A 17,237-nucleotide genomic window follows, 5' to 3' on the forward strand; every position below is an offset into this window, starting at 1 on the left:
TCTTCAGCCAACTCCTCTCCAATGTCACTGTCTGGCTGAATAGGGCATAGCCGTGGAGTGCTTGACCTGTAATATTAACATTAGTTGTGCAGCCTTCATTGTTCAGGCGAGGAGGATTGTCAAAGCAGGTGGGATTTTCTTGCTTGCTCATTTGCACAAGGTACTTAGCACAGAGAGAAGAAGATATTGTGCTACATATACTGTGTTTTTTGCTTACATAATGAATACACTATTTCTTTAGTGACATTGTGTTCCTATAGTACCTAACAACGCCATCTGCATTGTCGACATGCATAGCATGAAACAGCTGAGAATCCACGTTGCAGTTTGCGGTAGCACTTCTGAAATGAGAAATAGCACCATCTGTGTGCTGTGTCAATGCAATCGACGACCGCAGTGCAAAGGAACTCTGGTTCCTGCTTGTGTATAATTTTAGAAAGGGGTTAAGATATGGTCAGCAACATGTTCAACGAAGCTTGAATATAATTATGTGTTTACCTCAGGTGATGCAGTGAAGCCGCGGGTATTGAGTTCAGACAGTGTAACTAATTCAACTTTTCTTAACCCCACCATACTTAGTAAGAGCTCAGGATGATCCCTCATCGGTGCCACTCAACCTAGCAGAGCAACAAGTTACGATTGAGTTACCAGTTTCCGTTTAAGATGAGCATGTCAATCAACAAAATGAAAGGATTCAAGCTTACTTTTTAAGATAATTACTGCTAACTCCACCGTCGTTGTCAAAATAAAAGTGCATGAGGTTGCGTTGAGAAGCAGCCGCCCTGGAATGATAAAAATTTAAAAAACATATAACAAAAGTGATTGGTCGGCTATTTTAAAAAGCTATTAGTCATCTTTGTATTGAAACCTATCATGATGAAAGAGCATTCTTAAAGGTACATGTGCTTAAAATATAAGAACATGAGCACACATACTTTGAACAAAAGCAAAACTTGACCTTAAGACCATGCTGCACCTAGCTGAACATTGAGAGGTTTTTGCCACCAACAAACTTTGAGTTAATATTTGTTGCAATAACCACCATTGGTTAAACACCAGAATTCAATAATATTTTATCCAGGTAGGCAGCAAATCAAAACACTCAGACAGAAAGGAATGTCCCTAACATGGGAGAATAAATCCAAATCATCGAACATAAAAATTAGAAAACACAAATAAGTTAAACTTCCACACTTCATGAAATCAGGAGAATTGTCATATACCTATCGAGCTTTAAGGTTGCCAACATGCCATGAGGCATTGAGCGCTCTAGGTGTCATGGTTGTGAATGGTTTTGATGCCTCTAACTTCTCCAAAGATATCTGCAAACCAAGACAATCATTGACGCTAGTAGCTGTGAAATATATATTTGTATGGAGCACTTGCACAGGTTGCTAGCAATACGCCAATACGTACCTGTAAAATAAGTGTTCATATTGGCAAGTGACATGAGCTGATCGTATTTCCGGAACCTGAAGCACTCCTTGGGGATTCTCACTTGTATCTGCTACCCCAACAAAAACAGTATGCTCTGTGTCTAATAGACACTGGCGTCTCATCAAACTTGTAGGTCGGATTGCTTTTTGCAATATCGAAACCATTCAGCTCATACACATTGCTTTCTTCCAAGATATGCCTGAAGGAGTTAAGACGGTAGATGCTGATTGATCCTTGCATGAGCCTGGCCTGCGAAAGTAATATATGAAAGAGGATTCGACGATCACCGTGTTTAATTAAGAATCTGCTTTAAAATATGTACAAACATTTGCAGTTACCTTGTAAAAATAAGGACTATATGAACGCCCATCAGTCTGTGACATCTATGTAGTCACATACACGCAAGTCCCATCAAGGGTCTTGTAGTTTGTTCCAATAATCTGGGGACAAAAAATAAATAAACTACGAACAAAGATTGGTCGTAATGAATCTAATGACACAAAGCAAAGAGAGCGATAATTAGACCGGGAATGATGCTTCGTGCAACAATAAAGCTAGCACCAGAGATCCTTCCATGCTCTCTGAGTTGATAGCGAGGCGATAAGATCAGCTGAGCCGCACTCTTCAACTCCATATATATAGGGTTCGAGGAAATTGGAGAAATGAGGGAAGCCGGAAGGATGAAGAAGTTGTCGACTCCTACCATTGAATGCCGTTACTAACCTCTATTGATTAATCATGGAGAGTGGAGTCTTAAATTAACTTCATCGGTTACAAAACAACCGGAGGCAGCTTGGAATCGCTACGAAAGAGACGACGGTACAAAGGGTTTTGGTGGTGGGTCTGGTAGCCTAAAATTCTGATGAACCATTAAAAATAAATTAAAGTTTAATGTTACTAATCTCGCTTCCAGCCGGACCAAATAAAAGGGAAAATTAATGGGCCAGTCATCAGTGGCCCAGCCCGAGTAAACGACAGAAATCGTTTGGAAAAATAGGTGCCACGTGGCGCAAAACACCCTCCTCTACCTGATGACGTGGCGCAAGGAATGAGGGACAAAACTCTACTTTATTATTTAAGATACTTTGGTAGAGAGATTTTCATGTTATTTTGAACTTTGGAGCAATTACGAAAAGCTCTTTCTTTATTTTCCACCCACTCACATTTTTCACAAGTTTTTCTTCTTTTCTTTGTCTTTGGATGATTCGATTAATTAAATATGTCTTAAGAAAGACAGCAAGATATTATCCCCAAAACAAATGCTACAAATCAAATAGAGAATCAAAAACAAAAAGATTAGGCAGGCATGAGCTTGTTCCAACGAATTTTATAACGTTTACATGTGCCTTCACATGTGAAAACGATAATTATGTATCCTAGATCTCTTTAATTGGGTTTAATGTATCCAAACACCCTTTATCTGTCTCCACTGATACCTAACTCCATTTGTTCTTTCTCAAACATTGTAGGTCAAGTTTTGGTAGTATATCACTATATACTATATATGTACACTATATACTGTAGAAGGACGGTCTCAGATTTTGAAAAACTTGAGATAATTTATAAAGAAAAAAAGTTAAATATTTTTTGTTTGAGAACCTAATGTTTATGCATGTTCAATTCAGAATTTTGGAGATAAATTAAACCAATAATGTTGCATTTGTCTATTTTTGGGACCCCACATACGACGTTTATACGATGAAGGTTTGACCAAAAAAAAGTAATTAAGTTTTTTTTTTTTGTTTTGTCAATAAATATAGGGGAATTGGGGCCTATAGCTATGAAAAAAACGTTAATTAGAGGACTAGCGCTTTACCCTAACGGATCAATACACGCCGTGATATATACATAATATTACTGTAAGACCCTTTTTAATTTACCGGCTCACCTGCTATGAAAAAAAAATGAAAAATCATTTTCTTTTAACCCCTAAGTAAATCGTGTTTTTTCCCTTTCCACACTACCTCCATTCCCACTTTTTTCATCTACGGTTCTTCCCCCTCCATACGCTTCTCTCAAAAATCTCCTCCACCCGCTCGCCTCCATCTCCGTCGTTCTCGCTTCAGATCGTCTTCATCTTCTATTTTGCTTCTCGGTTCTCTCCATCTTCGCTAACGCGTTACGGTGTCGGCGGAGCCAAGTAAAATCGCTGGTGTCTCCAACTTCATATCGCCGCGGGGTTCTCAATTCTCTGCCACGACCGTAAGTTCTTGCCTCCTTATGCTTCTTCTCTGTTTCTCTGTTTTGATTATTCCATCTCGTCAAAATTAGGGTTTTTACTAGTTCTCTGTATCACCGTGAAGGAACCAATAACAGATCGTATGAAGCTGTTTATACTACCATTGCTTGGAATTATCCATTTCAAATGACATAGTATTCGGGAATCACTCAACCATTTTTTGTAGTATACTATATCCTGTCATATCATAGTATGTATTTTCATTTTAGGTTTCCACTTCGAATGACATAGTAATCAGGAATCACTCACCCAAGATATTTAGTAAACTATAAGTTTGCAATTGCTTGATTTGCTACCGGTGATTCTGTGTTGTTTGAGTAGTAGTATGTGCATGTTCAAAAGAACTGGCCTCAACCATTATGTGTAGTTTTGGTGTGGTTTGATTAGTAAGTTCGTCATGTCCGTTTTGTTGTTCATTTAATTAACAAGTGAAATAGAATTCAGCTACACTAACAAAACAAATAATATACATGTCAAACTATTCCATTTCATCTCTAATAGTAAAGCCCCTAATACTATTTTCCATTTTTCTATCGGTTCACCATCCTCCTAGTCTTTCATATGTACTTGTTTTCATCAATTTTTGTTAAGTGTTTAATGTCATGTGTAGGTTTACCACTCTCCCATTAGATTTGTATCCAAGTGACGTATACAGTATATGGAATGGAAAATGTCCACCAGAATATACATGTCATTTCAAGCTTTGTATATAAGTTTACCATAGATTTCGCTTCTCTGTGCTGGATTGGGGTTTATATTTCCCTATCTTGGGTTTAGTATTTGATGTCAAGTGTTCTATTATCATACCTCCTATCTTTCTATTTGATTTTGCTCATGAAGCGTCTACATACATATGTCCCCTATTATACCAGGTGAGTTTTATTCAAAAAGGTTTGGGTTCCATTAACTAGGTTTTGGGGTTTACATTCCCCTAACTTGGCTTTAGTGTTTACTCTCAAGTGTAGTTTTAACAATCCCTCGTAATGAAGCATCTAAATACATATGTCCCCTATTATGCCATGTGGGTTTAATTACAAAAAGGTTTTGGTTCCGTTTACTATGTCTTGGGGTTTATATTCCCCCAACTTGGGTTTAGTGATTACTCTCAAGCGTAGTTTTAACAGGCCCTCATTAAATTTGTTTCCACCTAACATAGTATACTGTAAATGGAATGGAATGAATATAAAACTATATAACTATCAGAATAAGATTTGGGGTTTATATTTCCCCTAACTTGGGTTTAGTGATTACTTTGTCCTCTATTATGCCATGTGGGTTTAATTAGAAAAATGTTTGGGTTCCGTTTACTATGTCTTGGGGTTTATATTCCCCTAACTTGGATTTAGTGATTACTCTCAAGCCTAGTTTTAACAAGCCCTCATTAAACTTGTTTCCACCTCACATAGTATACTGTATGTGGAATGTAATGAATATAAAACTATATAACTATTTTGGATGGCAGAAGAAAGCTTTGCTTGAAGCTAGAAACGAAATTTGGGAGAAAAACAAAATTATTGCACAATTGAAGAAGACAATTGCTGAGCTTAGTAGTGATTTGATCAAGAAAAAAGAGATGGAAGAAGACATAATTAACCGCTTTCTTAAGATGTAATGATCTTATTGTAATGTTTAAGCGATATTATTGTAGTGCTTACGACATGTCTTGGTCGGGACTTTTTTGTAGTTCCTATAATATCAACTAGTTTTTAATTGAAGACATCATGTTTCCTTTGTCGTAGGGTGAAGGTGAATGCAAATCTCTTTTACCTTTGTATATAATCTAGCTCATTAGGAATGTAAATACAAGTCTCCCATCTCCATTATATTATTTAGATATATGTATATATGATATACTATACAGTTACTATATGATTAACATGGTTTATATAAGGTTGAATTGTAGTTTGGATCGAATATAAATGATTAAGTGATAGAAATGTACATAACATACACTATACTATATGGAATATAACTACCTTCAATTGCAGATTTATTGCACTAACGACATCATCACAGACGAGCTGTAACCCACAATTGCAAATTTATTGCACTAACGACATCATCACCTTTTCTCAACCGCACACTTCACCATCTTCGGTTGTGATTATATTAGTAAATATAAACTGATCTATATTCGATAGAATGGAAAATATTCTCATATGACATGGCGGTGACAAACTTTAAACTATTGTTATACTATGTGTATTCTATTTGAAGTGGAACTATTTCCATATTTTGACATCAGCATTACGATCCATGCATTCTCCGTTTGTAACGTTCTTTCTTTTACACTTCTGTTTTTTTTATATTTTCATCTCTATAGAATGTTTTCCTTCCTTTTATTTTAATTTTAGGCGTTGCCAAAATACTCTCATTGTTACTATGGGTCAGTAAATCACTACATCGTTTACTTTAGTTAAAGGAACTGGGAACCTGTTTCCTACAAAGGTATAACCGGCTAGTAAAATTGTAAAAAGACAGTGAGTACATTATGTCAACATCATGGCTACTCTCTTAATTTTCATCTCAAATATGGCTATTGCTGCAATAAGCCCATAAATATATAAGAATAAAATAAATATAATCCGTTAGGAAGGGGGCGCGTCACTTTAGTTTCTCCGTCTTCTCTTTATTACTTTTGGATTTAATCACTTGAAAGCTCTCTCTCTCTCTCTCTCCAGATCTCTCTCTCTCTGGGCACAGTCTCTACACGCTTGGGGGAAGATTTTTGTTATGGCGGCGGAGAAATGGGTGTACATGGTGACGGCGCAGACTCCGACGAACATCGCGGTGATTAAGTATTGGGGAAAGAGAGATGAAGTCCGGATTCTCCCCGTCAACGACAGCATCAGCGTGACTCTCGATCCCGATCACCTCTGCACCGTCACAACTGTCGCCGTCAGTCCCTCTTTCGATCGCGATCGAATGTGGCTCAATGGCAAGGTACTTCTTCGCTTACGAATCTCTGATGTTTCTTCACTAGGAGATTCCGTTCGCCGATTCCAACGGCTTTGCTTAGATGTTGATTTCAATGTCTGAGCTACATTTAGATTCGAACTTTGAATTCTGAGCTAGATGAGTCTTGATGTGAAATCAAATTAGTATTTTTGTTTTTCCTTCATACACTGTCTCATTAACTCGGCGCTAATGAACAAAACTAATGAACAAATTTTCATTTGTAGAATTGAAAAAAATTAAAAAATATTGATTTATTCAATTTGTTTCTCATCAAAATTGGATAGGAAAAACATTTCATACATAAGGAAAAGAGATGAATAGAGAGTGTGTCAATAATATAGCACAAATTCAAATTTAATTGGTATAAAATTTGGGGAACAATAAATTCATGACATACTCTCTTCTTTCCACAAAAATACTTTTTAGTATTTTCACACATATTAATAAAACACATTAATTATGGTATTTTCTGTAATTTTCAGTTTTTAATAACTTTTAACCAATAGTAATTCAATAAAGTCAATTAATTTTCTTGAAGTTTATAATTTTTTTCATAGAAAACACAAAAAATGCATCTTTCTTAAACAAATTTTTTTTCTAAAAAATCTATCATTAAGGAACAGAGGGAGTATATATTTTTTTTCTTTCAACAATGTGATCGGTCACTTACTGAAGCCAAATTTAAAGTTTTTGTATGAGTCTTTATGATTGGATTCGATTCATTTTTTGTTCTTGTTTGTTTCATGTTAGTATAGGAGATCTCTCTTTCTGGAAGTAGGTACCAAAACTGTTTGAGGGAGATTCGAGGTCGTGCTGGTGATGTTGAAGACAAGGAGAAGGGTGTCAAGATTGATAAGAAAGACTGGGAGAAACTTCATCTACATATTGCTTCTCACAACAACTTCCCTACTGCTGCTGGCTTAGCATCTTCAGCTGCTGGTTTTGCTTGTCTTGGTATTTTTCTTACTTTTCTCTCTCTCTGTTTCCTTTCTCGTGGGTTGATTGAAACTGAAGCATTACAAATTATAGATTTTTTACACTCTTTCTTTGCCTTACATATTGAAGGAACCACATGGATTCATAATTGTTATATATATATATATATATATATATATATATATATTGGTGCTTATAGTTCATTTTAAGGTCAGTATATAGCGAAGATGTGATTGCTTGTTTTTGAATACAGGAACTAAATTACAGCTCAGATTCTCAATTGTAATTTATAGCTTGTCATTAACTCCTTGTTCTTTCCATGACAACTAAATTATTTACAGTTTCAAGGTTGATTATGAACTTCAGAGTGATCCTTGTTTATGTACTGCTCCTTTTCTACAGTTTTTTCTCTTGCAAAGTTGATGAATGTAGATGAAGATGCAAGCCATCTTTCTGCGATAGCCAGGTACATATGTAGTGGATTTTCTTGCATTATAATGTATGTATCATTTTACTCGGGCATTGATTATGTACGGATACTATCTTGATTCTGTTTTACAGTGACTTTTATTTACGCCTCAGTTATAAAAATTAAAAAGTAAACGTTCTCCATGTTGTTTTATTGTTGAGTTACGTGTATTCTGACATTCTTCTAGAGATTAAGTGGTACTGGTTTACCAGGTTTAATTTTAGTTCTCTTGTAAAGGCAAGGTTCAGGAAGTGCTTGCCGGAGTCTGTTTGGTGGATTTGTTAAGTGGGAAATGGGAAGCAAAGACGATGGAAGTGACAGCATTGCAGTTCAACTAGCAGATGAGAAGCATTGGAATGATCTTGTTATCATCATTGCCGTGGTATGAATCTTATAAATCTATTTCAAGCGACTTGTATACTTGGTCGCAGAATTACTCTCAGTCTCCCATCTGCATTATGACATGAATACGACAAGTCCGATTGATCTGAAATCTGTCAAAATTTAATCCCTGCTTATATTTTCGTTCATACCTTGTAAAATCTTTTGTTTATATATGCTTTTTGAGTCCTTTTAGCTTTTGTTACACACAGGTGAGTTCACGGCAGAAGGAAACGAGCAGCACCTCTGGAATGCGTGAAAGTGTTGAGACGAGTTTGCTTTTACAGCATAGAGCAAAAGTACGTTAGTAATTGATGTTTGATGAAAGTCTGTATTATTACCTCTTAAACTTTATTTTCTGTTTTCTCTTTACCTGTAGGAAGTTGTGCCTAAACGGACTCTGCAAATGGAGGAAGCTATTAAAAACAGAGATTTTGCATCCTTTACGCAATTGAGCTGCGCAGACAGTAATCAGTTTCATGCTGTTTGTCTGGATACATCTCCACCCATATTTTACATGAATGACACATCCCACAGGTATCTTTGATTTTGGACATTCATATGCTGCTTCTTTTTATCTAGCGATACAACTTTCTTTTCTTAATATCAGTCCGTTAACTGCTTCCTCAGGATAATCAGCTTGGTTGAAAAGTGGAATCGTTCTGAAGGGACACCACAGGTAAAGAGTCCTACTAAGTTGTGTCTTGGTAGACCTTTTGACCATATTTGCTAGTTGCAACAATAAGCATTAGGAGTTAAGATAGTTCAGACCACCTTTATCTCAGATCTCATTGCAAAAAAACTATTATGTGTTCCTCGAATATATAAACAACAAATAACTCGAAAATTTAAATCTGGATAGGTTGCTTATACATTTGATGCTGGCCCAAATGCTGTACTGATTGCACGCAACAGAAAGGTAGCAGTTCAATTGCTCCAGGGGCTTCTCTACTATTTTCCCCCTAAGTCTGACACTGATATGAAGAGGTGAGAGATAGAAACTTTGTAATACTTTTAACGAGTTTAACATATATGACTAAAAAGCTGATTGTAATGATTTGAGTTTCTTTGTTTACCAGTTACGTAGTGGGAGATAACTCGATTCTTAAGGAGGCAGGGTTAGACGGAGCAAACAGTGTAGAGAATCTGCAACCTCCACCTGAAATCAAAGACAACATTGGGTCACAGGATCAAAAAGGAGAAGTCAGTTATTTTATCTGCACTAAACCTGGAAGAGGTCCTGTCGTGCTTCCAGACCAAACTCAGGCTCTTCTCGATCCGCAAACCGGCCTTCCCAAGTGAGCATTTTCTCTGCTTGATCAATTTAATGTTATGATTTGCAGCATCCTTTTTACTGCAAGTTTAAGAAACCATATTTGTGGCATAATAAGTTCAAGCGTCCTTGTTATGATGTTATCTGCTAGCTTTCTTATGTCCAAACAAAAAATCATTGTTTTCCTTTTACGTGAGTACATCCTTTTACAACACTGCAACATATACCAAGTATTGATATGTCTTGAATCTTCTATTAGCTTTAGGGTTACCAAATGGGACAATCATATATATTGTGTTCATGTAATATCCTAAAATTATATTTAGCTTTCATAAATCCAATCTCTCTTTATCAGTGGATATAGCCAATTTATGAATATTCACTTGTTTCCGTTTATTTTCTTGCACACATTTTCTTGCAAAAACCAAAAAAGTTCATTCATAATACAGAAATTCATACATGGGGGTGAAGGAAGAATGTACAATTCTTTCTTGAGTCTAAACAATGTAACATTTAACCAAAAAAAGAGAGAGAGTGAATTGAATATTAAGATGCTTGGGGAATAGGCAATAGTTCCTTCAATATTGTTTCTGCCACCCCATCAGCATTAGGAAACAAATGACCAGCCCCTGGAATCTCATGATACTTTATCCAACTTAGTTTCTGAGCAATGATCCTTTGTAGCTGTATCGGTACAAGCCTATCATCATCCCCTTGCCACAAATGCACCGACCCTTCACCTTTCGGGAAGGGATTCTCAATCTTCATTGGATCAAACCCCCATTTCCCAAATCCCACAATCAAGTCCCTCTCCAATGATTCATGTACCCCTTGCTGCGTTGTTTGGTTCTTGTAAGACACCCTTACGGCCAGCTTGGGCAGTAAAGCCATATCTTGAGGTGAGAATATCGTAGGGCTTGACTGCATCACAGCTGATGTTTGAAACAGCTTTTGATGGTTCCACCAGTAGAGTAGCCACGGCGTGTGATGAGTAATGAGCATCGCAAACCTTTCGGTTTTAGTTTGCTTGTTCCATAGCTCCCAAGTTAAACTATCAGGGAAACTAGGCCACCATGAGTTGGTTACAGGACAAAGCAGTGTGGCTCCAGCGAGCCTGTGAGGGATGTACTTGAGAACACCCCAAACGGCTTGGCCTCCCATTGAGTATCCAACCACATAAAACTTGGAACCAAGTTGTAGTTGGTCAGCGAGTTGTTCAATGTCATGAGCTAATGTCTTTTCACTGCGACGGGAATGAGGATCGCTCTCTCCATAACCTGGTCGATCATATGATACCACGTAGATGCCGTTCTTCTCAAGAAACCCCTGACGATACAAAACAATGCAAATTACTCATCTCTATTGTAAAAACAAAAAAAAATGGTTAAAGCAGACAAACAATTGAGCTACCATTAACATTTTTAGGTTAATTTTAATAAATTCTTGATAATTTGAAGATTATGTGACATATAACTATTTAAAATTTGAGAGCAAAGACGAATGTCTCATTTGACTATGCCGTGCCTTTTAAGATAGAGATAAACATAACAAAATAGAAGAGATTGAATCATTACAGGACGAACACGGTTGGCGATAACAGCATCACGTCTGAAGGTGGCGAAAGCATGGATAAAGATGATCTTGAAAGTGGCATTTTGTCTACTAACACCATGTTCTTCGTAGGCTAGATAGCGTCCATCACTTAGCCGTATCCTAGGGGCGGTAATAGGCGGTCCACCGGGCGTACCGCATATCTTAGAAGGTGGAGGTATACAGGAAATAATAGCCCATACCCCTAATGCAATCAACACTATTATAAAGGCTCCTCCTACTAAGCCTGCCAAAATTTCTCAAAAATCAATAATCAATTATCACATTTTCTTTTGCAGGCTTACTTTCATGTCAATTAATCAATCAAGAACTCACATTTCTTCATGCTGATAAACCTTGTCAAATGCAATATACCAACTTATAATCAAATAAATTGGCAAGTATAGGTTTTAAAAGTGTTGATTCTTGGATATATATAGAGTTGGTAAAACTTAAAATCGACAGAAGAAAACCTTACATTTTCATCTCACGTATGTGACAACGTGAATCACGGTGGATTCGGTGAAAGTTTTTCTTTGTTTGAACCATTAATCCAGAAATAGGCGGCAGTAACAAAACCCCAACCATTGCAACAATTTTTTCTACAAATGTATTAAGCATTAAACCACATTTGTTTTAAAAAATGTTTTCTAATTGTCGGGACCTCTACTTAACATGTAGAAAGTTTCATATCCAAAAGAAAAATATATTTGAGCACAAGATATATATACATGCAAACGCAATGCATAAATAATTGGAAAAGTAGTTTTCTTTTGCTTCTTTTAGTTTGGTAAAATAACACCATCTTATTATAACCATTAGAAAGTTACATTTCAATTTTTTTTATAAAGAAAATACCTTACGTTCATCACGTTTTGGATAAACAAGCAATGTATAAACAATCACGCAGAAATTATGTTTTTCCACTGGCTCATAAATATAACTGCGTCTTTTGGTACACTGTGACAAACTCAAGTTAAAACTGCCACTCTGGAATACCTTAAGGATGTTTCACAGAAGGCTCCGATTTTGTATACAGGATAAATCAATACCATTGGTCATTTGGTCTAATTGGTCTAGTTGTACTCTCATGATCCCAATTTATTGTACTAAACATTATTTGTAAGCGTTTGTTCATTTGGGATTTTATTAATTAAGAATACAACTTTATCTTCTTCATCAAATCTTCTTCTCTATCACCATCATCATTACACAGATTCAGCATCTTCAAAATGATCTCTCTACCATTTTAGATCGTCTTCTAGACCTGTTCACCTCGTCTTGGATCCTCCGTGGATTCTAGGACCCTATTTTTCCTGTTGCAATTTTCCAAACGTTCAGAATTTGACCAAAAAAACTCAAGTGCTACAATAAGAACCTCTATAGAGTATAGACGTAGAAGCCAACTGACACACAAACAAGAAATCGTGCATGGACGAGCACTGCACCCCACGTGACTGACGAACCGTTTATTTTTCTGGCAAGGGTGAAAATGCTTCCCGGTGGATGTGTCTTTAAACACTATCAAAGCCAGACCTAAGAGCGTTTATTGCTTACAAAGAGCGTTTATTGCTTAGGCTTGTGATCTTTATATTTTGTTCTTGAGAAACCTATTGGTAGTGAATAAAAGCAAAGACAAGTTTCGGTATCAAGTTTATTCCAAATTCTATAGCACAACTGCACAAGCTTGAGGTTAAAATCCTAACAAGACCCATCACCTGAGGTTGATTGGTATGATGCGGTTTGGTTCAAAGAAGAAATACCGCGTTGCTCGTTCATAAGTTGGTATCAATGGTAGGAAGACTACAAACGAGGGATCGATTGGCATCATGGGGACTTTCAGTTCCAGAAAATTGTGTGTTTGTGTTCCAGTTGCAGGAAATCTCATCAGCACCTTTTCTTCGGATGCTCTTACGCAGTTGATGTGTGGAGTCGCTTCTGTGGAAGATTTATCTCCTCTCCTCCCTCGGACCTCCCTGCAGCGGTTGCCATGATCTCACGGTACGATGGGTAATTCTCTTCTCAGGTCAAAGTCCTAATGAAGCTCACCCTTCAGGTCATCATCTACAACCTTTGGTAGGAGCGTAATGCTCGCATTTTCCGGGATACCTCTCCTCAGCAAGGGACCTTCTTCAAGCAAGTGGACACGGAACTTCGTGACAGGCTGCTCTCCCTTCATATCCTAACCCATCTGATGCTCACTCTCTTTTCGAGTTGTATTTTTGGTTCATTGCTCCTTATAGCTAACTTGTTTTGTTGTGTTGTCTCTTTATTTCCCCTTAGCTGTGTAATAAGTTAGTCTTGCAACAATGTAAAACTCAAAAAAGTTCCGTATGGAATTTTAACATTTGTACCAAAAAAAAATCTAAGTAAATACTTTATGCTCAGCAAGTGGTGACTTACCACAATCAATATATTTAGGGTTTTTTTGCAAAATTGACCTAGAATTCAAAGTCAAACACAAAACTAACCTCATTTTTTTGGAAATTGGTTTTGTCCTATTTACCCCACAAGTTTATATAATTCACGAAAATGCCATCACTTTTTTTTTCGAAAATGACATTTTTACTCTTCCACCCTCATCATCTTCAAGTAATTACAAGATTGCTATTGTCTTCAATACCCCAACCACCATGAACAACCAATTTAAAGCTCTTAGTGCTCCCAAAATCGATTTACCCTTCTTCTTTTTCTTTTCTTATGAACTAAACATAACATATCTCTCACTTTCTCTCCCCATTCAACTAAAAAAAATCCAAGATTTTGATTCTACATTTTTTATGGTTCATAGAGTCATAGAAGCTAATAATTTTGGATGGGTCACTTTCATTTGAAATTCCATGTGCTTGGAGAAGCCTTATGTGTGCTAAGGAAGTAATCTCACCAATTTAAGATATGAAATCGAGTTTTTTTTTTCAGATTTGTTCGTCCAGACGACTTACCTGGCTGTAGACGACTTACTTGGAAGTTGTCTGGTCAACGCAGAAGTTATTTTTGCAACTGACTTTCAAATCTGTTTTCTTAGACGACTGAAAGTTAAGTCGTCTTCTTTTGTTTGGTTATAAAAAAAACTCCAAATAACCTAGACGACTTACATTTCAGTCGTCATAGATTAGTTATTTGACTGGATTATTTCAGAAGTTTGACTTTCCTGGACGACTTACATTTCAGTCATCTGGTAAAAATTAAAATATCAATATTTTATTGAAACTAAACGACTTACAATTAAGTCGTCATAGGTTAGTTTTGCAATTGAAAAAAAAACTTCAATATTTAATTATACCCAGACAACTTATAATTCAGTCGTCCACCGACGACTTACATGTAAGTCGTCCATAATTTTATTCCGAGATTCTGGTCAAACCTCGTAAATCCTGGACGACTTACATGTAATGATTATTGTTATAGACACTAATGATTATTGTTATGAGTTGGAAGAAGGGTTAAAATGCTTCTTAAAATGTTGTATCAATATGAAGCTACCAACATTCTTGTTTATTAAGATGAGAAAAAGGCCATTGGAGTTTATTATTGCATATTAGAAATCCAAAGATAAGAAAAAGGCTATTGAAGTCTATTAATTCATTGATTTGTAAATGTGTAAACACATTGTTAGCACATGTATTACATCTTGGAAAACATTATTACTGATTTTACAAAAAATTCACAACTAAAAAAATAGACATACAAATCACAAAACAGACCACAAACAAAACTATTATAGATCATTCTTCTATAAAGACAAGCTTGGACTCCACTTGAAGTCTTCTGGACGACTTACAAGTAAGCCTTCCTGGAAGTCGTCTGGAAGACTTCCTGGAAGTCGTCTGGAAGACTTCCTGGAAGTCGTCTAGCGCATTATATTGTAGACAACTAACAGGTAAGTCGTCCCAGAAGTCTTCCAGATCTGAAAAACCTGTATATCAAATTCAGATCTGAAAAACTTGCATATCAAAATATGTTCAAATGGGTTAAAAACAAAAAAAAAATGAGTTGAAAATTAGATAAATCTACCTTTATAGAACACACAAAATACATATATAAAATTAATAGATCTACATTTAAATGAGTGGAAGATGAGTACCATCTGATTTGAAACCTGCAAAAAAGATAGATTAGTAAGAAAGACATGAGACAAAACTGAAAAATTCATATAAAGTTTGGTGTATTCAAGTCAAAGAGATTAGAGTGGGTTTGGAGAGTTTTAGTTTGGGAAAAAAGTAAGAACTTTATACAACAAGAGGTTACCAAATGAAGAAAAATCAGGCATAAAAACTTGCCAAAACGCTCAGATCTATTATGAAAGGGAGACTTCGTCAGAAGACTTCCAAGAAGTCCAGATGACTTTCCTGGAAGTCGTCTACTGCATTATATATTAGACGACTAACATGTAAGTCGTCCCAGAAGTATTCCAGATATGAAAAACCTGCATATCAAATCCAAATATGAAAAACCTGCATATCAAAAAACGTTCAAATGGGTACAGGGAAAATGAGTGGAAGATTAGATAAATCTACCTTTATAGAACACAAAAAATACATATCTAAAATTAATAGATTTACCTTTAAATTAGTGGAAGATGAATAACATCTCATTAAAAACCTGCAAAAAAAGATAGATTAGTAAGAAATACATGAGACAAAACTGAAAAATTCATATAAAGTTTGGTGTTTTCAAGTCAAAGAGATTAGAGAGAGGTTGAAGAGTTTTAGAATGATGAACATTACATTTTTGTTTCAGCCATTTGAGAGGAGTAGAGAGAATGTGTAAATTTTTCTTTATATGGGGAGACAAAAAATCCAATTAGGTTAAATATTTTTGATTCAGACGACTTCATACACGACTTACAAGTAAACTAGTCGTCCAGAAGACTTTAATATTTTTAGCGGAAAATTATAAAATATTTTTAGCGGAAAACTAAAATAGAAGATTTACAAGTAAGTCATCTGGTTTAAATTATTTAAGCGAGAAATTGTTTTTTTTTTTATTTTAAGCAGGAAAAATAGACGACTTACATGTAAGTCGTCTATTTTAATTTCTTCACGTCTAGACCCTAAACATAACCTTAAACTTAATTAACTAACTAAACACTTCATAAAATCAAATTAAACTTCAAAAATGTTTACTATACACAAAAATAAATACATATAGGTAAAAAATTAATTTTTCAAAAAAACATTCAAGCTTTCCAAAATCTAACCCTAAGAATACATACAAGACTACAACATATGTTGTCAAATCCTAGACCAAAGAATACCATGATTCACTACCTACACTCATCTATGTTGAAAACAATTCAATTTTGTTATATTTTAATTTATATCACTTAAAAGTGTTTATAATTACATGATTTTAATTTTTCGCTTACCAAAATATTTTTAATTTTTTAAAAAAATTATTAAGATCAGCTACACCAGAAGACTTACTTTGAAGTCGTCCAGACGATTTCCAACACCTCAGACGATTTTATGGGGCTATATTTTTAAGAAATGGTTTGTGTTTTTTTGTTTGGTCACAACGGTCTGGGCTGTAATTTCACAAGTCTTTTAGATTATTTTTGCATTTGATTCAAGTTTGGATATAGGTTTGGGGTTAAAATCAAGTTGTGGGTTAGTTTTAGCAAATTCCCCTTATATTTATGATTATGACTTCATGAAACAAAAGAATCGATTAAGATATACGAGTAATTAGACCTCTAGCCATCTTTTGCCTACATGTGTTGGGTAAATAAATTTAACTGAACCTCACAAGTCACAAAAATGTAGAAGAAAATGTCAACAAAAAATTTAAACAATAACCAGTGATCAAATAAAATCAAGAATGAATTAATACACCTTCATAATTGGAAATTAACAATAGATAACGACATAGAGTGACAATCCTCGGAAATTATTAAAATGGTTGCAATAATACCCACCAAAATTTTTTTATATAAAAAATAATACTGGACTTTA

At 35.5% G+C, this 17,237-nt stretch overlaps 2 protein-coding genes across 2 annotated transcripts; one reads left to right on the forward strand and one right to left on the reverse strand.

Annotated features, from left to right (window-relative positions):
- The first annotated feature begins 6,292 nt into the window (after positions 1–6,292).
- Positions 6,293–9,907, forward strand: LOC106431385 (diphosphomevalonate decarboxylase MVD2, peroxisomal). Its single transcript, XM_048777975.1, has 9 exons — positions 6,293–6,619; positions 7,390–7,588; positions 7,973–8,036; positions 8,277–8,421; positions 8,633–8,719; positions 8,800–8,957; positions 9,051–9,099; positions 9,283–9,407; positions 9,500–9,907. Exons 1-9 carry the CDS (start codon positions 6,410–6,412, stop codon positions 9,720–9,722), a joined length of 1,260 nt encoding a protein of 419 aa, XP_048633932.1. The 5' UTR covers positions 6,293–6,409; the 3' UTR covers positions 9,723–9,907.
- Positions 9,908–10,053: 146 nt separating this feature from the next.
- On the reverse strand, positions 10,054–11,774 carry LOC106447981. The gene is made up of 3 exons (XM_022718795.2): positions 11,620–11,774; positions 11,268–11,530; positions 10,054–11,019 (listed from the first exon to the last, which is right to left on the reverse strand). The coding sequence occupies exons 1-3, from the start codon at positions 11,627–11,629 to the stop codon at positions 10,240–10,242; spliced, it is 1,053 nt and encodes a 350-aa protein (XP_022574516.1). The 5' UTR covers positions 11,630–11,774; the 3' UTR covers positions 10,054–10,239.
- Between the last annotated feature and the right edge of the window lie 5,463 nt (positions 11,775–17,237).

The sequence above is a fragment of the Brassica napus genome, chromosome A4 (assembly GCF_020379485.1).
Source record: "Brassica napus cultivar Da-Ae chromosome A4, Da-Ae, whole genome shotgun sequence".
Classification (NCBI taxonomy): Eukaryota; Viridiplantae; Streptophyta; class Magnoliopsida; order Brassicales; family Brassicaceae; genus Brassica; species Brassica napus.